General features: G+C 53.5%; 1 protein-coding gene across 8 annotated transcripts in view; it reads right to left on the reverse strand.

Annotated features, from left to right (window-relative positions):
• Positions 1 to 14135, reverse strand: part of Sfswap (splicing factor SWAP) — a 63448-nt gene extending 49313 nt beyond the window's left edge. For 2 of the 8 annotated variants that reach the window (XM_013149029.3, XM_013149026.3), the window contains exons 1-6: positions 13767 to 14134; positions 11391 to 11560; positions 10680 to 10811; positions 6848 to 6933; positions 1683 to 1908; positions 612 to 724 (exon numbers count right to left, since the gene is read on the reverse strand). In XM_013149029.3, coding sequence (XP_013004483.1) covers positions 612 to 724; positions 1683 to 1908; positions 6848 to 6933; positions 10680 to 10811; positions 11391 to 11560; positions 13767 to 13984 — 945 coding nt within the window. In that variant the 5' untranslated portion in view covers positions 13985 to 14134. Of the gene's footprint in view, positions 1 to 611; positions 725 to 1682; positions 1909 to 6847; positions 6934 to 10679; positions 10812 to 11390; positions 11561 to 11978 lie in introns of all 8 variants that reach the window. The other 6 variants (XM_063225443.1, XM_003461154.5, XM_013149035.2 and 3 more) reach the window with 4 other exon arrangements.
• Positions 14136 to 24800: the final 10665 nt, after the last annotated feature.

Genomic DNA, 24800 nt, shown 5'->3' on the forward strand with positions numbered 1-24800 from the left:
CAGTGCTGGATTACAGGAGTGTGCCACCACATCCGGTTTGAATTTCTGATTTTCAATGATCTTGCATTGTGCAATCTGTTAGGTCCCCTGTCTGAGAGACAGCATAATCATCACGGTAACAGTTCAAAGCTGTGCCATGACGATGCACACCTCCTTCTTCCCAGAAGCCCCTATGGCTTCTCCCTCCAAAAAGTCCCTGCCAAAGCTCAGTCATGCAAAGGTTTACCCAATCCCTTGCACTCTCACGAAATAAATCAGCCCACATCAGTCCTCAGAGCCCTACCCCATCAGAGCCTGCCTGTATCAGGTAGAACCTGCCCTCTGTCTGCAGGGAGCCCTCAGCCTTCCTTGTGCTGACTCCCTCCGTGCCCCCATTAAACCCTTCCTATCTAGTTGCCTCCTCTCTGCAATATTCTGTTCTTTTCTAGATCGAGTACAAAGTTTCCACTCAATCACAATCAATAGAACCACCCCCCAGGGATCAGCCAGGTGGCAAGGTGCTGAAAGCCGAGCTTAGACCTCAAGGACCGCTGCTTTTTACATCACAAATGGTGGGCTGAGGAAGCACTTTGGTTGGGAGGACACCGTGCAGCTCAGTGGTGAGGTGATACCTTCATGAGCTCTTCAAGACGGCTGCTCTTCTTGGAGGCAAAGAGGGACGGGTGCAGGTAACTCCCATCTTCCTCCTCATCTTCATCCTCATTGTCAGAGTTTGTCCCTGGCTCTGAAATCAAAATCACATTTCACAATTTTAGTGTCACCATGCACATGGCTCGCTGTCCTCCATACGTAAGGTGGGAAGAACCTGAAACCCTCAGCAGCCTTCAAGGCCAGAACTCCTCATGCCGAGTCGGCAGCCAGCGCACATGCCCATGGAGCAGACGACCCATGGAGCAGACGACCGTGGTGGCCGACTGGCTCAGAGGAGAGCCAGGGTGAAGCGGGAAGCCCACAGCCTCATCGCTGCTTGCATCACAGCCCGCTTGGCTCTGACACATCTGGGCGTGCTGTAAGAGCTCTGGCTTTATTGAAAGGCAAAAATCTTACTGATTCATGAAAAGTCAAACAGCAGCAACAGAAATTAAAAAACAAAAACCAAAACCCCATAGTGACGAAGTTGCAGAAGATGTGACCTGCAATAGGAGGACCCAAGCGGGCTGGGTGGAGCTCACTGCCAGGGGATTTCTTTATGTAACGGACTAGAGATGTCTGCTTTCAGCTGAGGAGAACAAGAGTGTGAAAAATATAGACAGAGGCTCCTCCTTGGACGTTACTCACAAGAGACACAACTGGCTCGAAAGAGATCCAACTGAATGAGCCACTCCCACTCCGTAAAGGCCCTGTGCAAGCACGCTCACTGGCCAATCACCTGACAAAGTGTGAAACTTACACAGTCTCTGCAAAATGTTAAGCAAGCCAAAAGAAAAACTTTCCAATCAAATCATTTTCTTTGGATGGGATCAAGAGTTTTAATTTTATTACATCTACCTCTAAAAAAGATCAGCTTAGAATGTTCCATGGGTGCCCCAGCAGGATTGCTGGCCAAGCCCCGCCGGCAGGACTTCCTAAGCAGCCTCAAGCTGAGCTCTGAGGAGTCCACCTCTCCAGTCTCTGAAGGAGCCCTCAATCGCCACAGCCCTGACGGGGCCCCAGGAGAAGCAAGACAGAGCAGGCCCACGTACTTTTTTTCTCCTCGTTCTTGTTTTCGGGCAGCACCGTGTACCGCCCTTCCTTCATAGCCTTCTGGATGAACTTGTAGTAGGGGTTGAGGTAGTGATCAAAGCGTAGGAAGTCAAACTGGGAGTTCCGGGCCTGCTTGGCTTTCAGCATGATTTCAAACTGTGCTCCCTGCTTGCACACGAAGTTGGCAGTGCGCTCGATGATGGCATGCATCTTGGCGGTGGGTGGCTGTGAGGAAACACAAGCCAGCGTTACTGAGCTGTCCTCCTCTGATCTAACCAAGCTGGGGGCAGCCGTGGTTACACTGTCCACACAAGGTAAGGGAACGGTCTGCACCTGAGTCTCACCAGAACTGATGAGAAGACACCCCCAGGGCAAGGGTCACCCCACCTCTGTGCAGCACCAAGGGGTGAGGCTTTTCTGCACCACATCGACCTGTCTCTAAGCCACCTGGGTTCTGTGGTGGGCTTCAGGAGGTCAGGACTCCTAGGAAGATGCATGTGAACTTCTCTCACACACGCGCACTCTTCCAGAAGGAGGGACGCACAGGTCAACTCCTCAAGGGCAGAAGACTCCCCCTGCCCCTTTCCTTCCTTGGGAGCTGTGCTGGGTTTCCTGGTGGGGAGATCACTCCGCCTACCCAGCCTCTGGACACGGGGAAACCCCCGAGCTGGTGCCAAGGCTCTTTCTCTTGTGCACCTCAACACCCTGAAGTTCTTATACCCAGTTTGTGGTTTCCGTTTAAACCAGAGTCCCAGACAGAGGCAGCCTAGAGGCCTGCCTGCCAGACAGGGCCGGGCACATGCAGGTGGCAGGTCCCCTCCTTGCGTTCTGTCCAGCTTCCACCAGCAGCCAAGACCCTGCCTTCCCTTGCTACTGAGTCTCATCTACCATAGCACGTGTTTGCCTGAGAAGTGACCTTGCCAGACCAGAAGCTGGAAGCCACAGCTCTCAGATACTTTCGATATCAAAGAAATGATTCACACTAGGAAATCACATAAAAATAAAACTGGAAATTATTCTCATTAGACACAATTAAGAATTCAACATGCTCACTGTAGTTTCAGGGACTCATTCTTCATAAAATGCAAAGGACTTAACTTCAAAATTTAATTTCTGAATAATGTCCACATTTAAAAAGGATAAATGTCTACACTTAAATTTATTTAGATCTCCAAATAAATTAGTCTGTGTTAAAAAGTCACTGTGTGCTGAAATAGGAATCTGATGCAGACTGTCACTGGCTTTAGCTAAACAGGAAGATTCCTTTTTAAAAAATGGCATAATTCCATAGACAGGCAATGACTAAGGATTACTTCAGAACAACAACTCTTCAGGGAAAATGGGCTATTCAACAGACCAACTCTGGGTCTAAAATATGCAACAAGCAGGCCCACTATTGACCTAATAATATTCAGAACACAGTGGCTGAAATACAAAAGCACCTTCTGAAAACAGCTCAAGATCTGCTATCAGATTCACAGCACAGGAGATAAGACTATCTGGCTTAGGAAAAAATCGTTCTTTTCCACTTTATTATGCAGATTTTAGACTTGAGGTGTCTCAAGATATCTTTGAGATTTCCACAGTGATATCTCAAAGACAGAGGCAGCAGGGGCTAGAATGCATGTTGGTTCCAACTCAGGACCAGAATACCAGCTGACACTCTTGGTGAAAGGGTCTGGCTTCCCTGGGGAAGCCCTCAGGAAGCGCTCGGCTAAGAATGCCCAGGTGCTGAGTGGGTGGGCATCCCGGGAGAGCTTCACACCACATTCGTGTGGGTCCAACACAGCAAAGCGCTGGCAAGTGGGAGAGCAGAGCTGAAGCCCACCAAGACAGAAACTCTGGACTCAGATCCAGCAGAGGACCTCCGCCTCCACCCCAGCATGGCCCAGCACAGCAGCCAACCAGGTAGAGCCGGCGGCCAGATGACTTCCTGCCATGTGGATCTCTGGGAAGGTGCAGCATGGAAAATCTGCCGGACCCCAGCAGAGCAGCTGGGCAGGCTTTCTCCCACAGGGGAAGAACCGTGAGACTCCCACCTAGCGCAACACCAGACAACAAACACAGGGAAAGATTCCAACCTTTGAGACAGGGAAACATCTTGCCAGCCAAGCTCCGCAAAGTGACAGCACAGAAGAGCAGTGAAGATGACACTTGGCAGGTCATGAATTCCTGCCAGGAAGGAGCCCCACACAGTTACAAGATGGGCACCTGGACAAGCACCAGGCAGCCGAGAAGGGGCCTTGCACCCCGCAGGAAAGCCAAGCTCTTCCTGGGGCCCTCAGCTTCCTCCTCCTGCCGCCCTGCCATGCACTGGGCACCTACACTGTGCTGACAACCACACTCATCTATGAGACACCTGGTAAGGCTGAGCCTCAGTGGTCCAAGCCCTGCTTGGACCCTTCCGTGCCTGAGCCAGGCAGCTCCTGCCAGCCTCTCCAGCCTCACTGCATCTCATCTGGATCACGGTTAACGACTGCATCTACTTTGTTACTTCGAGCAGGTCAGCCCTCTGGGTGCAGAAGCTCTGCCTAATATGCTTGGCACACAGTACGTGCTCAACAAACACACGTTATTTTTAACAAAAAAAGTGCTGCACCAGCAGTAACTAAACTTGGGGCTGCCCTCCCCTTCTCTCCATCCGTGAGGTGGTTTGTCTCAAACTACTTCCTGACAGGCACTCTGAGCAGCATGGCTTCTGGGCCACACCTGACAACCGTTGAGGAAAACAAGTAAAACCCACGCCAGAGTACAGGCTGGGCCTCAAGGCCAGCAGATGTCACTCCTTAGCGGGCTCTGGAATCCCGTGTGCCACCTACAGCGTCACCGGAGACAGGCGGGCAGCATGGGGTGGGGGACACTCTCCACCTCCACCCCCAGCTGTGGTCAAGCACCAAAGCCACAGCACAGCACACACCCAGAGTGGAGCAGGAGAAGGCTGGTGGCCAGCCCACAGCCAGACTGGGAAAGGGACCACTGGACGTGCCACACCTGGATACGTGACGTGGAGCTGTGCATCTAGAGAAAAAGTAGGCTCCAAAGGTTCACGGAGCAGGAAACGGGCACACTGAATCATTCTGAAAAATTACAAGTTCACGCATGCCTATAATACCAGTACTTGGGAGGCAGAGGCAGAACTGCTGGGAGTTCAAGGCCAGCCTGGGCTACACATAGTGGGACCCTATCTCAAACAACAACAAGCTAAAAGTTCAGGTGGCCTATTCAGCCAAAAGAGTGGGGTCACACGTGTGGTTCACGGGGGGAGGGTAGGGGGGAGGAGAGTCTACAAAGTGGAGGGGCAGGTACCCAGCAAGAGACCGGCAGGGCCTTGGCATGTGGCTCCTGGGCTCTCCCCTGAGAGTCCAGAGCCAGGCAGCAGCCTCCCCTGGCAGTGCCTGGAGCAGGGTCTCAGCACACAGCCGGCAGGCAGGACAGCCACCTACACACCCCAGGAGCAGAGTGCACATGCACTGGTGTGATGTCCATCACCAGTCAGGAGGGGCAGTGCCCGCATAGCTACTCCACAGACCACTGCAACGCAGTGATACTGGGGAGGGGCGAGGGGGACACACGACGGGGATGCATGGCCGTCCCTCAGCGTAAGGGGTGAAATGGAGCGGCCAAGCCATACAACACCTCTGCATCTACACTCACACAGGCCTTTAAGACATCTGCAGGGGGCCAGATACAGCTCAGCAGCAAAGTGCCTGCCTGGCAACTGCAAGGTCCTGAGTTTGAGTCCCAGTTCCAAACAAAACGAAATAAAAAATTAAACAAAAAGGTCTGTAGCAAGTGAAGTCCCAGAGGTGAGCTCTCAGGAAGGTTTTTAGCATTGAGTATGAGAAACTAAGCCAGGGTTGTTTCAACAGTCTCTCCTGTAGACTCAAGATCAGACTGAGCACACGGGATGTTCTGTGGCCAGTACTGGGGACAGGAGAGCGCATCTTCAGGAGGATGCGCCTTGGGAAGGAGGGCAGGGTCAGGCGCGTGCATGCACACACAGCCACAGGCCAGGCTGAGCCAGAGGGAAAGGCTCTTACAGCAGAGCCATGTGGGCGGGGCAGGAGGTAACAGCTGTTTCGTCATCTGCGCCTGTCACTTCACAAAAGCAGCGGGGAGAGGAAGACCCACAGAATCTGCACTGAACTCACTCAGGGTGGCTGCAAGCGGCCCTAGAGAGCATGTCAGGCATGGCCATCTGCACATTGGACACAAACCCAATCGTGGTCCAGTTAGGAAAATGTCAAAGAAAGTACTTTCTGCAGAGCACTAACACGTGGGAAACCCTCACAGGTGTTCATGCATCTCTAATAAGCATATAAAGCTGTGTAAATGCTAGCCACAGTGCTGCACACCCGTCACCTTACAGCAGCCAGAGACTGAGGCAGGAGAGTCACCTTGAGTCGGAGGCCAGGCAGGGATACACAGTGAGTTCGAGGACTCACTGGATGCATAATGAGACCTTGTCTCAAAAAACAAAAACACAAACACAAAATCCTACAAAGCATAACAACGGGCAGGACAGAGACCCCAGGCCTGAGATTCTGCCTCTGGCTGATATTCTATGACCTTCTACAGTTTTTGTTTCCTCACCTGTAAAATGGGGAGAAGAAGGGTACTTAACTTAGAAGGGCTGTTAGAATCATATGAGAAGACGCATAAAAAGCATCTCCGCCTAGGGCCTGCAGCGTAGAAATCCTCTATAAATGTTCACAAACCAAACCAAACCAAACCAAACCAAACCTTTTGCCTGGCACCCGTTGTAACTGATCTTTATTTTACCAACCGAGACTACGTGGTAGACCACATGGAGCCCCGTCTTGGCGGTCCTCCTCCTTGGAAGGGCAGCCTGGATAGGGGACACTGCCTAGAGGATGGAAGGCGGGAGGTCGAGTGCCCACAGAACCACACTAGAAGACGCCAGGACACGGGCCCAGGCTGTATACCAAGCACTGCCAGCTCTGACAATCTGCCTACGCCAGGTAAGCCATGGACTCGACCCACCACCGCCACACACCCAGCACGCTGGGTGCCTGCTCTAACTCTAGTTCCACCCAAGCAACAGAGTGGGGTCCAACCTCCTACCCAGCAGCCCGCAGACCCCACACTGCCCGATCTCCCAGCAGCAGCGAAGACGCACAACACCCCTGAAGGTGCCACATACCAGCTCCACATCCGGGGGCACGTTCAGTCCTAAGGGAGCTATGAAAGGCTCTTCGTTTTCTTCCAAATTTTCAGCCTCATTTTTTTCTATAAAAAAGAAAATTACAAACTTCAGAGTGACGCTTAGGAAAGAAGGCATCACAGATGGGCAACAAAGGAAGCGTGGAGACAGGTTCTCCGCCTCCTCACCTCCCAACCCCCGCCTCTTAAACCCGCTCTTCCTTCCTTCTGGGGTCCCACAGGGTGGGGAGGGGGAGGAGGGGCAGGAGGGCTCAACAGCACGGCACCTCCCCCAAGCGATCAGGGCTTCTCAGTGCATGCGGTGCAATGCCAGGTAACCAGTTCTCATTATCAAACTGCAAAACATCCTTCCAACACTGGCCAGGCCTCCCCACCTAAGCTGCTGATCTCTTTTCACAGAGAATCTGATTTGCTTTGCCCTTTCTACTTCTCCATTAACTACCTCGGCCCGCAATTCAGCTCAGCAGTGTAAGCGCCTGCCTGGCAAGGTGCTACCCTTCACAACTTCCTAAGTTTCAATACATCTCACTCACCCACAACTGCTGCTCTAAAAGGATACAGTGACATGCACAAGGATCTACAGAACTTTACAAAGTAGCTTTTCTTGGTGCTAATTTCTCACTGAGCAACACCCCTAGACTTCCTCTTTTCTTGAGACTGGATTTCACTAAATTGCCAAAATGCCCAAACTGGGTTCAAACTTGTGATCCTCTCCTACCTCAGCCCCCTCGGGTGCTGGGATTATAGGCATATGCCACCACGTGGGCCTGGCAAAAAGCAACACTTTCAATTACTTCAATATACACTTGGGTTTTTATCTGGAAAAAGACAACACTAAAGAAGCAAATCCACCAGGCATAGCACACCTCTCAGCAGATCAATGATCGCAGCTGTCTTCTTCAAACCAAGCTTCTTAGGGAACTACAGGCATGTGCTGAGCAGGTTCCACTGTGCACGGCCGCTCACGCAGCACTCAGGCTGATCCCAAACCGCAGGTAAGTGATGAACAGTGCCCCACTTCTGCCTATGGGGCCCTGCTCTCTGCTGAGAATGAGGCACGGGAAGGCAGAGTCGCCACTGGCTCAAGGTTTCCTGTCATCAGCAGCCTGCCGCTCAGCTCCGGTAAGCAGACGAGAGAACTGCCAAGTGTCACAAACACTAATTTGCGAAGATTTGCTATCGGAAAAATGCCAACTCACAGCTTTCTCAAGTCCTTTTTGGGAATGAGGCTGGGGCACAACTTTCACTGTACTTTCCTAAAATAAAAAAGGGACTAAACTATGGTCTATTCAAATACCCTTTCTGTAACGCAAAGCTGCACTCAAGAATCCAGGCATTCCAGTAGGAAGCAGAGAGAATCACAGGGGAAGAGAGTCCTTCCACTCTGACGGACGCCTCTGTTCACAGAGAAATAGCTGTAGCAGTGGGAAGCAAAATCACAGCAACGCAAACTCAGATCCACATCAGTTGAAACAACCTTTCTTTCAAGAGAGGGACAGTCATGATGAAAGCACTGGGCTAGGCTGTGAAGACTGCTGCTGCGGGGAGGGAGCCAGCCACACAGAGACGCAGAGGCTCTGCGAAGGCTCCAGGCCGGGACCGCGGTGCGAAAACACTAAATATGCTAATGTGGTAATTTAACAAATCATGGTAAAGGCTCAGGAAGACACACAGTTATTTTTTATTTCAAAAGAACGTGACACTGAGTTTGGCTGTCCATGGTGCTGGACACCACACTGATTTCTGTTAAGGGTATGGTTTTGCATTTATACGCACAAATTAAATATAAAATGTCTAACTGTGTCACTCAAATCCAATTTCCATTAAAAAAATTAATCTGCATATGCTGAGACTAGGATTATAGAAAGAAAAGAACTTTATAAAATACTAGAGAGAGTTTTATAAAAGACAAAGTCACACAGACATTTGTAGAATTAAATCAGAACAAAGGTCACCATCACTTAGTGCACTAATGATGCACACCAATGTCTATAGCAGAGGGACAAACAGTGACGCCAGGCAGCAGGCACTGCTGGCTCTGGGAGACATCTGTGCTGCAGGGACACAGACCTGCAGCAAGTGGGACAGAGGGGCATGGCTGTGTGCCAATAAAGCTTTATTTATAAAAACCTGGCAGACGGCCCGTGGTCACAGCTCCCTCACACCTAGTCCAGAAGGTCAGGAAGTCTGTATGGACTTTTCTGAAGATTATATAAGCCTAAAAAGACAGCTGGTTTTACATGCGTCAAACCTTCACTTGTGATGTGATAATTTACACCTTCCTTCTGATGAAAACTCTAGATTTTAAGAAAAATAAAAGCATGTGATCCAGAGATAAGACAACAAAATCTGAACTATTTGGAACCCCAGCAGGAATCTTACTCTGGATAAACAAATGCGTACTTCTTAGCCCTACAGCACTTCCAGCAATTACAACCACAGGACAGTGAGGCTCACAGGTCAGCACATGAAGCATTAGCCAGCGCTGACTCTGGGGGCCTCACGCCACACTCGGAGTCTCTCTGCAAAGTCACAGAACAGCACTGTGCTTGGGGTTCTCCGATCCATGGGACCACAGAGGACTACAGAGGCAGAAGGACAGAAAGAAGGCCCCCTACGGATGCCTGCAGTCCTGTCTCCACCATGGCCCTTGGAGGAGGGTGGGGGACCCTCCTGCGGCCTCCTCAGACTGGTTACTCCAGGTGAACGAACACAATGCCAGGTAACAGGGGAAGTAATCTTGGACATGAACTCTCCACGGCTGTGATCTGGCTGCTGTTCCACTCATCTGAGTGAATTTCCATTCAGAGCTCTCTCCCTCCTTGACAGAGGTCTGCGTTTGAGGGACGGTCCTTAACACCTCGGCCTCATGTCCACTGCTGTCTGTAACTGAAAGCCAGCTGATCCTGGGACAATGGTGATGCCAGGCCTCGTGGACGTGGCAAGGACACTTCCTCCTATACTATGTGAACTTGGGGCTTTTTTTTATAGCACCATTTTTTATACTCAGTCCCAGAACTGATCCAAGAAAACACTCATGTAGGATTATTTTATATTAAAAGTCTTACATGCAGGCAGGCATGGTGGCACATGCTTATAATCCCAGCATACTGGGAGGCTGAGGCAAGAGGTTCACAAATTCAAGCCTAGCCTGGACAACATGGTGACTCAGCAAGACCCTATCTCAAAAACAAAAACACGTGTGTGGCACACGCCTATAAACCCAGCACCCAGAAGGCTGAGGCAGGAGAACTGCTGTGAGTTCAAAATGTCTGGGCTACATAATGAGTTCAAATCCAGCCTGACCTATATAGTACGCTTCTCAAAAAAGCAAAAAACCCAAAACACTCCTCACAAGCAACCACCATCCTCGAAAAAGGGAGAGATAAAACAGCAGCAGTAGCAGCAGCAACAAAAAACAAGGTCAGGGAATTTAGCTCAGCCCAAAGGCCCCAGGCTGTTCCCCAGCAGTGGGAAAGAAGTAACGTGCGGCTTTCTACCTAGCAATAACCAACTCTCGGGTGCCCTGCCACCCCGCAGCAAGGGTGGGGAGAGGCACCGCCACCTGCCCTAGCCAATGCCTAGCCTACGCAGGCCTCAGAATGAACCTCATAGGATGCCACCGAGGGTGTCACCGCCCAGGAACAAAGAGTCCCACGGGCCCCTCACCGCTCCCTGAACCGAGCAGGAGACAGGAAAAGGCAATGTCTGAACTGGCTTTCCACCCATCAGCCACCCTTTCCAGTACCAGAAGTAGCAGGGCTGCGGCCACCTGTGCCACCCGGGCGCCGGGGCCTCGCCCTCATCCTCACCTCTCTGTTTCGAAGGCTCCTCCTCCTCCGTCGGCTCTGACGGGTCGTAGTAGTCGCTGCCATAAGTGAAGCCCACAGCGCTGTAGTTCCCATCCTCGGCCAGGGCTTCACTCAATCGCTTGTACTCTTCCTCTTGAATAAAAAGGGGAATTTTATTAACAAACGTAAAGTTTACTGAGAAAAATCTTAGAATCTCTAAAGTTGTAGCTATCAGTCAGTAAAGCATACAACACACTGTCTTCAACCTTTTTGAGGTACAAATGTTTCTAAACACGCACACTTTACAGTTATCAATGTGCACTTTTGCCAGTACATGTTTACCACAGACAGCAGAATACACATCTTTTGTGGAAAATTTCTTCCTGCCAAGAAAACTTTGGGATTAAGAATTGTATTAAAGATTGTTAAGGCAAAGACAAGAACATCAATTTTAATTCATACGATACTGTTAAAGAAGAACAGTTAAAGAGTTTGGTTTTTGTTTTTTCAAATCCCAGTCTGCCCTCAAAAGCTGGGAAAATTCTTTGTGGCTCTATATATAAACTATCCTGAGGTCCTCTCAGAACGCAAAGACTCCTGTTTTTCCAATCCACTGGGTACTGTCAAGATAATATCAGAAAGAGTGAGTATAAAAAAATGAATGGGAGTAAACTTTTAAATACTTAAAATTGTAAAAAGTTGTGGCTGAAGTAAGTCTTTCTTGAGCAGTACCTTGCCTTGCCTCCTCCTCAAGCAAGTCCGTATGCAAGGCTAAATACCTCTCTTCATCACACAGCGCCTCTACCCGCGCCTCCTCTTCCGACAGCTGGTAGTCTCTGTTCCAAGTGGCATACTCGGCATCGTACGCAGAGAGGTCATGCAGGTGACCGCGCCCATCGTATCTGTAATGCGAATACGCTGGTCAGCGGACAGAAGTCACCACCTCGGTTGGTTGCCTGTGACACACCAGGTTTATACTTACCAAGTAAAAGAACAAAACAAAAGTATTAAAACAATGTCAAGCTCTTCCCAGATTTACAGTTAACGTGGCTAGTCCTTCTCTCCTACTTTACACTCACGTTACCTTAACAAAGTCTGAGCTCGCTCCACAGTGCTTTCAGGCTAACAACTGAGGCGGACAGTGCTTCTATCAAAAATGGCACCCGCTGCGCTAGCAGCTCTTAACGTGTACCATTCAACGCCACTTGCAAAAAAGCAAAAAAAAAAACCAAAACAAAAAAACAACAAAAAAAAACCAAACTTTTTTCTGAAGAGTTAAATATTATAGCTTACATTCACACAAACCAAATACATAAATACCTATCCGTAAGAACCAAACGGTCGAAATTTCCTCGCTTCTTTCTGCTAGTCCCGAACGCTCAGGAGAGATCTTCATCAAAGACACTTGCGTCCATTGGAGGTAAAATCTTGGCTAGGCTGGGCCCCTAGCCACTTGGCTGAGGAAAGAAGTGCTGGGTTATGTGGTAGAGAGACACACATACATAGGAACAGTAACATGTACATGCAGTTTAAGGAGGTTCACGGTGGGCAAAACCATTAGAAGCTGTGGTTATCGGTACCTTCCCCTAAACTTTATAGCTCAGGAGACAAAGTAAGTGAAGACAAATCCATTTTTCTTGCATGGACCAGCAAATACCAAAACTGAGAATAAACACATTTCCAATGTTTCAACATGAGATTCAAAGAAGATGTTGACAACATATAACTATCAGACAACAAATGAGTTAGTAAGTTCTTTTAAAAAACCCTGACTTTGACTTGCAAAAGCACATGAAAGTGACAAAAGTCTGCTTAATTTATTAGGGCTGACTTTTGAAACAGGAACCAATTTAACAGAAAAAAAGGTCTTTATAGGGGAAAAAAAGCCATAAATTCCAAGGAACCCAAGAACTGAATTTTATTAAATTTAAAAATTAGTTTTACTTTGACGTAAACCTCCTTAACTTACAAATGTAGATTATTACTTGAAAATATTACATGTGTAGTACATGTGTAGTGTTTGCTCCCCACCAGTTTTGGGAGACCTCACTCAAATCATGTACAGAATGATATGGAAACTGTATCAAGAGCCGAGCTTAGGATACACATGACAAGACACACTTTGGAAAGCAAGTCTGTAACCCAGGCAACATCACTTGCAATAAACTATGGAGGTTCAAGGCTCAGCAACTGAGCAGAGCAGAAGCCTCTGGGTCCAGAGCTGATCTGATCGGTTCCCTCCCGCCAGGAGTTCTTGCTTCCTAGATCCACCTTCAGGTGGAAACATGAGGGACCGCAAAGGCCTATTTGGTCACTAATGAGTCCATTCTGGCCAGCACAGAGGTCATCCCTACAGTCATGTTCCAGGGCTTTGCAGAATCCAGTTTTAATTGTCTCAAGCGACGGACTTCCTTCCCTTGGAGACTATTCCACAGCTTAGTGGCTGGTCACTGTTAGCCTTTCAGTCCAGGCCCCAAAAGTAGTGCTGCCCAACTGGCAAAAAATCCCACACCTCAGCGGGAAGGGAGAAGGGGGGACTGAAAAAGCGGGGGGGGGGGGAGCAAACAACCTACATCACGTAAAGTCATCCTTTTCAAATCAAGCACCTTTAGGAATTCCCAATCCGACCCTTGACCCAGACCCACGATCGCTGAGTTCCCTGGGGAGGGGGATCACCTAAAATAGGCATGATTTGAGAAGAGACAGAACACCGGGAGCCCAGCTCCACCCCTCGGTTTTAGGAGACAGTGAAACCAGCCCTAAGGTCGCGACCCTAGGAGGTCAGGAGGTCAGCGTCCGCCTCCAGCCGACTGACTTCACCCCGACCCTCTGTCTGCAGGAGGTCGGAACGCGCGAGGGGCTCGGGCGCCGGGCCAGGAAAGGTTCAGGCTGACTTCGGGTCCCAAAGAGGTTTCAGGAGCAAAGCGCCCCGGCTCCCCGACCCGGCGAGTCGCTCCCGCAGAGCCTCAGGGCGGGCTTCACCGTCCCCTCCCCGAACGAGCCCCGCGGCTCCGCACGACCCCGGTCCGGTCTCGGCCACCGAGTCAACATCAGGCGAAATCAAGCGGGCGAGGGAGGGGAGAGGCGGCGGGCGGGGGAGGAACCGACCTGTCGATAAGGATCTTGGAGTCCCCCATCCAGGGGATGAGGTGCTGTCCCTGCTCCTGGGCCAGGGCCCGCTCGTCGTCCCGAAACAGTTTGCAGGCATAGCCGAAGACCAGCAGCTCCACTCGGCTGCCCCCACCGCCCGCGCCGCCGGGCCCGGCCTCCTCCTTCGCGCCGCCTTTCCTCTCGGGCTTGGCGCGGCCGCCTCCCGCGCCGTACATGACAGCGTCCCCGGCGATCAAGCCGATCCCCTGCTGAGCCGCGCGACGTCCCCGGTCCCTCGCCTGGCCTACACCCTCAGTCAAAGACTCCGCATCCCAGCCACAACCGCAACACAGCCGCCATGGGGGGCCACAAAATGGGGGACGAGCAACTTCCGGCGGGAGCGCAGCACTTCCGGTGACAGGGACGGCAGATTCGCCATGGCTCTGAGCCGTTGAAGCCGATAGAAAATAAACAAGCCTTAGTTTTCTCAGTCAAACGCGTCGCTACGATGGGAGCTGCTAGTTATAGGACCTGATGAATTTTTTATTTGTGAATCCTTGAGCGGACAGTGACGAAAGTGCGGTGCTGGACCGCGCGCCGGCTTCTCTGTGTTGGGTGGGGTCCTGGTGGTTCCTGTTCTGACAGTGGGAGTCTGGGCGGAGCCTGGTGGGACCCGGGGCAGCCGGAGGCTCCACGGGCAGCGCGTTCTGCTGTCCGGGTCCCACAAATCTGCGGTGTAAATAATCTCACATTTCTTTACCTTTGACATCACAATTGCATCTTTTGGAAGTTTCCTCTACAAATAGATTCTCAAATGTTCTTAAAGAATTAAGAACGATGTGTGTTTGTTAATGCTTGTGCTTCTTGGAACAGCTTATTAAGGGACGACTGACATAAAAACATATTTAATGTGTACAATTTGATGAATTTGGATGTGCGCATGCAGCCCTGCGTTAGCGCCACCGAAGTGGCACACATATCCATCACTTCCAAGCCTCTTGTGTGCTTTCTTTATAGCCAAGGGCACTTCTGGTGAGAGTGGCCCCTTAACAACTTTTCAAGTATGCAGTACAGTGTGGTTAGCAGGGGTGTTGCGCTGAAGTGCTGATCTCTGATGCTTACAAGCAGGGAAAAACATCTTTACAGTACAGTTTGTTACCAATATCCAAAATTACTGAATCATCTGTCAGTAGGTGCAGGATTAGGTAAGCCAGGGAGAGTCCTGACCAAAGTGCACCATTAGAACAGGAAAGCTTGGTGGACCTCTACAGGCTGCTCTCTGGGACAGTGGCATGGAATACACTATGCAGGGGAAGCTTTGGCTGCTGCGTGTATTCTGAATGGTGCAGGCCACCCTTGGGATGCGCAGGACTCGGCAGATTCCTAGTGATGGCACATGGGTCCCTCTGCAGGAACGTCTTCCCGCCTGGTGTCCCAGTTGTGTGCACAGATCTCCCAAGGCCCCAGAGCTCCTGGAGCAAGGCCAGCCCCTTAGCAAGGCTGAGGATGAGCCACCCGTGGGCGAGGACATGGGTACCCCACCACAGATGGGGATCTGGGAGTCCTGGCATGCCCTGGTTGGTGGCTACCTTTTTTGGCCTCAAGATCACAAGTGACATCAGAGTAACTTGGCCTTTCTCTGGTCCTTGTCCCTGCAGCTCCATTTTGTGAGTCAGCCACTGGCTCCCAGCACAGTGAAGAGTCGGGAAGGAGGGGAGCGTAGCATGGCCAGCCAGGTGGTCAGCACACCTGGGGCGGGCGTGGTACACGGGCAGTTCCTGTCCACAGGCCGAGGGGCAGGTGGGATAAGGCGGTGGCTTGGCTGACTGAGCTTTTTAGGAGAAAACTCTCCTTGAGAGGGAGGAGGGCACAGGACACCCAGACTTGGCTCAGCGGGTCCCCAGCCCGATGTCCCCACATGGCTGCATCTGAAGCCCTCAGCTGCAGGCGACCCTGGGCTTCTTGGCCCTGCACACAGCCAGGCTGAGTCGCCCCCTAGGCCCAGGGCCCCTGAAGCACCCTTTCCTCCTGCACAGACCGTCCTCCCTGTGTACACACGCACCAGCCACTTTCTATTGATTTCCATTTGCACCTTTATAAGCTGAGGATGGGGAGGAAAGGGGAGTTCATGAGGGCGGCAATGCCGTGTCCACCCACTCTACGTGGACAGCCTAATTACAGCTCCCCAGGGACCAGAGTGACTCCCTGGCCAGCAGCTGGAATTCAGGATCAGAGCAGAAGCCTGTGAAAGAGCCCTGGGGTCCACTGGGGGGCCCACCTCCTCACACTCAGAGCTAGGGCCTCGCCAGCACCCTCCCTGCACACTGCCCCCGGGAGCCCCGGTTCTCAGTACTGGAGACCTGGGGAACTGGAAGGAGCTGGGAAAGGGCCTCCCCTGGATCACAAAGGGACCCAGACCCTCAAAGGCTCCCAGGAGATGAGAGTGTGTGGCAGCACGACAGGACTGCCCACTGCCTTTCTGGGGCGGCCGTGTCTCCTCACTGCACACAGACACACAGACACCAGAGCCACGGGCAGGCAGTGCCCTCCCGTGCTGGGCTCCCGCAGGTGATGCCTCCAGGTTCAGGCTGGGTCGTCCTCAGCGAATATTGATAGGGGACACCTTTCAGTCTACATGCAATTTGGGCCCAGTGGTCAAGGGACAAAGATGGGCTTTTCCTCAAGTGCAGCTCAGCAGCTGGGTGTCCACTTGCAGAGACCCTGGGCCGGACCTGGAAACCTCCTGAGACGCACCGAGCTCAGAGTGCGCAGGGCGAGGTTAGGGAATTTCCTCATCGGGGAATGACAGGAGCGGCCGCAGCCTGCAGAGAAGCAGCAGCTGAGGCGCCAAGCGGTGGACTCCAGTCCAGGGTATGCACAGAGCCGCGGGCTCTCAGTGATGAACAACCGAGATCAAGAAGCCAAGCCCTCCCTGCGAGTAGCGCTGTTTGTGGCCAACCGGAAGACACCAGCCCTTCCAGCTGAGGCTGGGAGACAAGAAGAATCAAGGCCTCCCCTGGCAACCCGGCAAGTGACCGGCTGATCCAGAGAAACACAGGCTGTGCTGATAGCCATCAGGGTAAAACACAATTTAATGGTGGTAGTGTTTAGGGTTTCACTGATTTTGCAGGCCGAAGGCCAGGTGTCTGATCATCTGTCTATTCAGAGGATAGCAGTACGCAGTGTAACTTCTGTGGGGATTGCCTTCTGCAGGTGGGAGCCATTGTTCATTCCCTCTCATCTTGTTTTGAAATCCTGTGTCATTTTCAGTGCTTTCTTTGGTTGGGTTTTATTCTGTTTCGTCTTCTTCGATTATATCATTCATATCCAGCAACTTGGGCAGCAGTTTCAAGCATAAGAAGACATATCATGGTAGCAATCTTGGGTTTATTGTTATATTGTTTTGAAGTCCTTTATTGCATTCATGTTTTGTTTTTATTAGTTCTAGTTTGTGCTATTTTGTTTGATTTTTCCCATGTCTGACGGTATGGAGCTACTTTGCATACAAGAGGCATTACGGTAGCCATTGTCGATTTTCTATTATCTTGTTTTGAAGTCCTGTATTACTTACCCTGCTTTGTTTTAAATGACTTTGTTCTGTTTTATTTTATTGGGGACCTGGCCTAGATCCTCAGTCTCCCACACGAGTGTACGGCGAAAGCTTAAATAAATGAGACAAGTGATGTGATTTTAGGCTTCCAGGAGGATCAAACCTCTCTGCAGAATTCGAGACTCTGGGGACTGAGACAAAGAAAGTTTCTGGGGGGGCTGTATTTATTAGTTTTCAAACAAGGCAGGGGCTAGTGTGGAAAGCACAGGAAACTGAACAGAACTTGGGAGTGATTCAAGGACTTTGCCAAGTGACAGATCCTGTTTAATGTAGGACTATCTTGTGTTAATTCAGGAGAAGTACCTCAGGAGAAGATCTCTATGCTGTGAGATGCCTGCGGCTACAGTTTATTTAGTTAACTGGAGGTGGGGTCAGGCATCCTCAGCTGTGACCGTAGCTTGCCTTTTGGGGCATCTCTTCGTTCTCCAGTTGGCTGTGTCCTGGCCATGCCGAAGCCCTGCATGTGTGTTCAGTTTCGGGTTTAATGGCTCATAACTTTATTTTCTTTGCTTTTATTCTCTTTAAAATAAAAATCACACAAAAAAATAATAACTGAGAGCTCAGGATGTTTCGCCAGAGGAACTGCAACAGTGCAGGAGAGCACTGAATAACTGCTTGGCTCAGGAGTCACTGGGAGGAAGCCCGGCGAGCCACGGCCAGACGGCGCCACCCGCCCGAGGAGGGGGTGCTGGGAGCTGTGCTTCAGGCTGTTCAGGGAGCGCCTCTTTACTGATTTAACAACCCAAGTGCTTCATCAACCGTGAGAAAAAGGTGCCCATCGATCCTGGGTTAGTTAGCTATGAGGCTTAGCCAGGCTTATCAAGATGTTTGTGTTAACCTTTATTTTATTCTCATACATGCAAATTACACATTTTGGTCACAGGCTGCCTTGTTACCCTCCTGTTGTAGGAAGGAAAACAGGACACGTAATTTACAGTATTATTTTATAATAGTCACCCAAAGAGACAAACACAAAAAGTGCAGGAAATCTGTCCACACACTAAAGACCCGAACCATCCAGTGAGGACAGTGCCCTTCAAGAGTCCAGCTGAACACCTAGCAACCACGGCAATGACTCTTGCAAGTCTGCTTTGTGGATCTGCTCTGGGAAGGCCCAAGGTTAGCGGTAGAAGCTAGAAAGTCTGTGCCAGCGAGTGAGGATCTGCACTGGAGCCAGGAAGCGATGCTCAAACTAAGGACCAGAGCTCCCCAAAGTGAACGTAGCCATCCTCAGTGATCGTGAGGTCCCGAACTCTTCCGATAGTGAGAACAGCCACGCTGGCATCAGGACACAAGCTCAGCAGACGCCTCCAGGAGAACCAGTGCCAACAGAGAACCAACTGTGCCACTTCCTGCACTCCAGCTCTCCTTTTTATGTTGGCAGCAGTCTTCAGGTGAGCTGTCCACATCCTGCACCCACCAACTCAGGTCAGCTGGTGTTTAGATTGACCACCAGTCGGCGAACCACCATACCCCCTGGCACCTCCCTCCCTGCCATCCTGTCATTTCCTTCCCCTCGCCCGGTGACAACCTTCCTGCTGCTTCCAGGTCACCTTCCCATGGCCACTGTTCTTGGATCCACAAGTTAGGGACACTGTGGTGCTCCTATTTCTGGATCCAGCTCGTTTCTCCCGACACGGTGCTCCCCAGTTCTGCCCACTCTGCCGCACAGGACAGGGTTGACTTCTCTTCAGGGCTGAGTAGTACTCCACATGCACACCCATGTTGCCCCTTTGTGGGCTGACAGGCTGTAGGCTGGAACTGGCGCAGTGTGCAGTGGGTGTGCCGTGTCCCTTTAGTCCCTCGGGGGTGCCCCGAGGAGAGGCGGCACTACTTTCGGTTTTGAGGAGCACCTCAGGGGTTCCCACACGGGCTGCCTTAGCTTCAGCCGCTTCCCTCCCAGGCGCCCCCGCCCGGCCTCTCCAGCCTCTGCTGCTCTCTGTTCCCGATGATGCCCAGGAATCCCAGCAGAAATCTTTGGTCCAGTTTCTCCGGCGGCTGGAGGTGCTGAGCCTCTTCTCATCCTCTCTGAGTGGCCCGTGCTCCCCAGAGTCTCTGCTGAAGCCCTTTGCTCAGGCTGCCTTTCACCCTAGGACCCCGACCCTCGGCAGGGTGCGACCAGAAGCGTCCCCCCCATGCCCGCCTCCTCATCCCTCCCTCTTCCCTCTGCAGAAACGTTCTGTCAGGGCGTTTCCACTTGTGGGTCCTCGCTGTTATTTCCTGGGGTCCCGGGGTCCTCTACAGCAGCGCCCTCAACACCTTTAGCATAGAAAACGGTTTCATGGGGTTCGGCTTGGTTCCGGCACGTTGCATCCACGTGTGCTGTATTTTTATGATCATCGCCTTGTAACACGCAGTGGGGCATCACACAGCCCCGAGGTGCAGTCAGCGGGAGCCCGGAGCTTCTGCACCTGGCTGGGAGACCTCGAGGCCATCCTTCATGTCCAGTACCGTCCTGGAACCGCATTTCAGCTGCCACCTGAGAAGCGCCTGCTGCGTGAAGAGAGGATAGTGCAAGTGTGGGCAGCTTTCGGGGCTGCCGTGGCAACCTCGGGACCCTGAGCTTGGACTCTAACCCAAAGCAAGTGGGAATGTGACGTCCTGGCACCATTAAAGCCAAGTCCTCCGCACTCTCAAGCGGCTGCTTCTCTTCCAGCACCAACGAAGTCGATTCACTGGGCTGACTCACCAAGGGGCTGCAGACCCTTTCCTCCCCCTCCCAGTTCAGGGGTCTTTCTTTTCAGCCTGAGCGGTAAAACACGCAAACTCTCCTGAGAGCTGATGGATGATCATGCACCAGCTGGGAGAAAGACGGCCTGGCTCTGTCTCTCTCTCTTGAAGTCTCTCTTAATGTCTGAAACATGCCAGAAATTCCCAGTGCTCACGTGTTGCCCTCATAGTTCCCATTCATGGGGCTGGGGATTTAGCTCAGTGGCATAAGCACCTGCCTTGCAAGCAGGCGGTCATGAGTTCGATCCCCGGTACCGATTAAAAAAAAGAACTCTCTGGAGCAGCTCTCCTGACTTACGACCTCTGGCTAGGGATTTACCTTTGCAAAGCAACCTGGCTTCTGTGTCAGAGGAGACACGTGCGCTCTGCACCCGTCTCTGCAGTGAGGGACAGTGACACCTGCTGACTTGTGAGCCCAGCTGTGCGCTGCAGGACCCTGCTCCTCACAGGTGTCTGGGGTGGGGGTGTCTCTTGAACCTGAATTCAGCCCTGCTGCTCTGAGCTGCCCCGAATCCCTGCTGTGCAGCCTAGTAGGCCCTGAGGGTCACATGACTGGGGGTCCTGGTGCTCAGGGCTGAGTGGAGGGAGAATCAGCCTCTAGCTGTGTGCTGAGCTGAAGCTGGGGAGGAGGTTGTAGGGGTGCCTCACACCCAGGGAGTCGGGGACACAGAGGTCCCTCGGCACCTGATCAGATATGTGTGGTCAGGGCTCCTCCAGCCCTCACAGGAGGCCCTGGGGTCAGTGAGCTGTCCCTCACCTCCTCCTGGTTCCACAGCACTGGCCTCCTAAGCCCTGTCCCCTGAAATATGGGATGCTGTGTTCCCACACCGGCTGTTGGGGCCATGAAGGCCCTCAGTGTTGTCACGATGGCAGTGTCTGGGAGCAGAGGGAATAATCTAGAGGGTTAGAGCTGCAGGGACACAGCCCCTCCTGCCATCCTGAGGCCCAAGGAAGAGGGTACTGCCCCAGGGACGACCCATGAGGATAGGGTAGAGGGACCATCCTCACCCTCTCTGTCCCTTGAGGGTCATTAGCACAGTGGGCCCAGACAGTAAGGCTCAGCAGTGTCCCACCTGGGTCCTCCTCTCTGGCCTCAAGCCCCAGGGAGCTCCAGGTGGCAGGGACACTTCTGCCCAGAGCAGGCTGCCCTCCTTCCTTCCCTGCAGTGCCCAGGGCCTGGCTGACCTGGAGGAGGACAGAGATTTGCTGCCCTCTGCCCTGGGCACTGTGGTCTAGACATTTGTGCCCTGGCTGCTCACAAGCCCTTGCAGCCTCCCAGCCAGGCTGACCCTGGGGACAGAGGAGGAGGAAGTTCAGAGTGGCAGGCCAGGGTGGTTGTGAGGGCAGTGCATTCCCTGCCTGGCCATGGAGAGCCATCAACGGTTATAGAGGGAGGTCATTCTCCTAAGGTCCCAGGGAGCCTCCTGGTCAGCAATGAAGCCTTGGCCCCACCGCTCACAGCTGGGCTCCTGACCCCCTGAGGACTGTGACCCTGCCTCGGTGAGATCACTGCTGCGAGGCGATGCTCCGTGCTGCAAACAGCCCCTGCGCTGTCCCCAGCCTCCAGTGGGCAGGGGTGGAGCTGGAAATAGACCCGTGGTGACCCCAGGCCGGCCACACAGTGTGGGCTGCTGGTCCCACACAAGGCCGCCTTGTGTGCTCTGTGAGTCTGTCTCAGCCCCCGCCCAGTCCAGCTGCGGCCCCTCGCCTGTGACCTTGTCCCTGCAGGCTGGGCAGAAGGGGCAGCACTTTGAGGATCTTGTCATCATCCATCACCCAGTGGCCACTGCCTCTCCTACGGGAGAAGTCACTGGCAGGGTCACCCCAGCGGGGGGCCCCTGCTGCGTGCACATGTGCTCTGTGTGGACCACAGTCCTGTGTAAACTTAGGAAATGTGTGTGCCTGTGGGCGCACATGTGTGTGCAGTGTGTTTCCTGTGTGTGTTTGTGTGTGGGTGTGCAGGGCATTCACGTGTTCACATGTTTGTTCACGTGCATGTGTGCAGTGTGTCTTCATGTGTGCGTGAACAGCTCAGAGCTGTGTCCCTGGGCTGGGATGACCCTGGGGTTGTGAGGAGTCTGGAACTTTCAGAGGGTTTGTAGGAGTCTGGACGAGCTCCAGCAGTATCCCTGTGGCGGCAGACTCCCTGCAGGCTGGCAGCAGTCTGCACTGTCACTGTGACCATGGCCAGTGGTAGCTGCTGGCTGTCCAGCACTCTGTCTGGAGTCAAGCTGGTGGTGCTCAGCTGGGTGACCCCAGGTAAGGTGGTCCTTCATGTGGGGTCGCTGCTGGGGGCTCTGCCTGTGCCTTCCGAGGCCAGGACCTCAACGCCCAGCCCCAGGAAGGCTGGCCAGCCCTGGGCTGCAGGGAAAGGTCTGGCCCACAGCAGGGGATGGCACAGCTGGTCCTGTTTCCTCCTTCATAGAACAAAAACTGGCCTTGTGTCCACCTCCCTGGAGGGACAGAGCCTGGCCAGACGGGTCACCAGGTCAGTTATGGCCTTGGCCCTGGGCTGCACAGGAAAAGGGTCCCCGGCTGTGGACATGCACACTGTCTCCAGAGGGGATGCCAGCTGTCCCTTCTAGGGCTCTCCTGGGAGCTAAGCTCCACACTGCCCAGGCTTTGACAGCAGCTTCCTATGGAGGAGCCAGTGCCCACAAGACTACAGAGTCACGGCTGGGGTTCGCAGAGGGTGGAGGATGGGAAAACTGGGGACAGGATGGGCCTTTCACCAGGAGGCAGGGCGGCTGGAGGGGGTTTCCCCACACACAACCTATGTGAGCATGCGTGTGAGTGCGTGTGTGTGTGTGTGTATGTGTGTGTGTGTGCTGAGCTGACCCTGTCCCTCTCCCACTCACCCTCATCACCAGGGTCCCCACCACCACCTGCAGACAGCTGCAGGGTGGATTCACGGAATGCTTGGTTCCTTTCCAGACTCTGTGGCTTTACCCAGCACGCATGGCCGCCCCTCAGCTGGCTGCTTCTGCCCGGCCCAGCCTGTGCCTTGCACCCCTTTTAACCCCTTCCATCCCCTACGCCCCTGTACCCCTGTGCCCAGAGCCCCAGTCTTCCGTGGCCGCACAGCCCCAGCACAGCAGCAGGCCCTGCCTTCCCTGCGGAGACTTAAAACCTCTGTGGGCTGAGCCACAGCCCAAGGCTGATGCCCAGCCAACGCCCAGCTGACGCCCAAGGCTGGCCCTGCACCCTGAAGAGTGGACGGCCTGGTCCTGCAGACCCCCCCACAGCAGCCACGAGGCCTCCGGGGGTCCACCGCTCCTCCCGTGCTCTCAGCACCCTCACAGGGCAGAGGCCTCGAGGTCCAGCACGAGGGAAAATGGGGCACCCTCACTGTGCCCTCTGGGACTGCCAAGCACAGGGCAGGGCCGGAGGCTGGGGGCTGCACAGGGGGGCAGATTCGGGAGCCAGGGTGAACCCCTGTGGCCCTGGTCTCAGGGAAGCAGTGTGGGCAGAGCCCGGGCTTGGGTGAGGCCTCCCACCTGGTGTGCCCGCTATCACCCTGCCGTCTGTCCTGACGCTGTCACAGGAAAGGGGCGGCTGTCACCACGACATTCGCACCCTGGCATCATGCGGCCAGGCGGCAGCTGTAGAGCAGAGGCCGGGCTGAGCCTCGGGACTGTGGGCTGAGGGGACTGTGCCAGGCACCTCTGCCAGCTCTGGACTGTGCCAGGCATCTCTGCCCAGCCGTCCCCTCTCTCAGACCCCTGAGGCGGAAGAGCCTGGGAAATGTTACTTCACTTCCCCGAGGCTGGCATCGGCTCTCACACCGGCCTACTCCAGGGCCTTCTCCGCAGTTCTCTGTTTGGCACCAGGGATGGACCTCGCTCCCACGTGCCAGGGAAGCACTTCTGCCGCCGAGCTGCAGTCTCAGCGCCGCTCTGCCGTTGTTCTGCTCGGAACCCGCAGGGCAGCTGTGTTTCCACCCAGCCTGCAGCCCACACCCCGCAGCCCACGGGCCCACTCAGGACGATGCCAGGCAGCCCTCGGGGACCCAGCCTGGCTGGGATGGCTGTGGGACGGCCTCCTCTCACACAGCACGCAGCAGTCAGGCCCAGGGCTGCTGCATCCCTTGGGTCCAGCCCTGCAGGTCCCTGGGGTGAAACGTTCTCCAGATCCGGGTGCTGAAATCCTAATTCTCAAGCAGAAGTATCAGGAGGGCAGGACCTAGGGGCTCTCGCAGCCTTGGGGGACACTCAGTCATTCCAGATGCTGGGGTCAGGCTTTGGAAGTGGTCTGGCCAGGTGAGAGCCCCTCAACCAGGAAACGGCCCCTCAGGACCCAGAGTCGGCCACTGCCCGGACCCTGGACTCCTCGGCCTTAGCACGGTCAGAAATCAAGCTCCATGTTCTATCAGCACAAGCTCATGGTTTAGTTAGAGCGGTCGGGATGGACCAGAGACACAGGGGCGCAGCCAGGATGCGGGGGAGTCTGGAGGGGAGCGGGGCACGGGCCGGGCAGGGCAGGGGAGGGCCGCCAGGGTGTTGGGCCGAGCTGGGCAGAGCTGTGTCGCCGGGTCTGGAGGGGACATTCATTCACCAGCGGTGACCTTGTGGTTAGGTGGCTGATGAAGGAGGCAGTGAGAAGGACTGGAGAAAGCTTCGCACAGGAAGATGCCCCTACCTGTGCCCGGCTCGGGAGGATGGCGGGGAGGAGCTGCCCAGGCTCCTGGCCCTGCAGGGACGGGAGGCCAGCCC

Source organism: Cavia porcellus, unplaced genomic scaffold (assembly GCF_034190915.1).
Source record: "Cavia porcellus strain 051 isolate PalLab524CR breed Dunkin Hartley unplaced genomic scaffold, mCavPor4.1 scaffold_16, whole genome shotgun sequence".
NCBI lineage: Eukaryota > Metazoa > Chordata > Mammalia > Rodentia > Caviidae > Cavia > Cavia porcellus.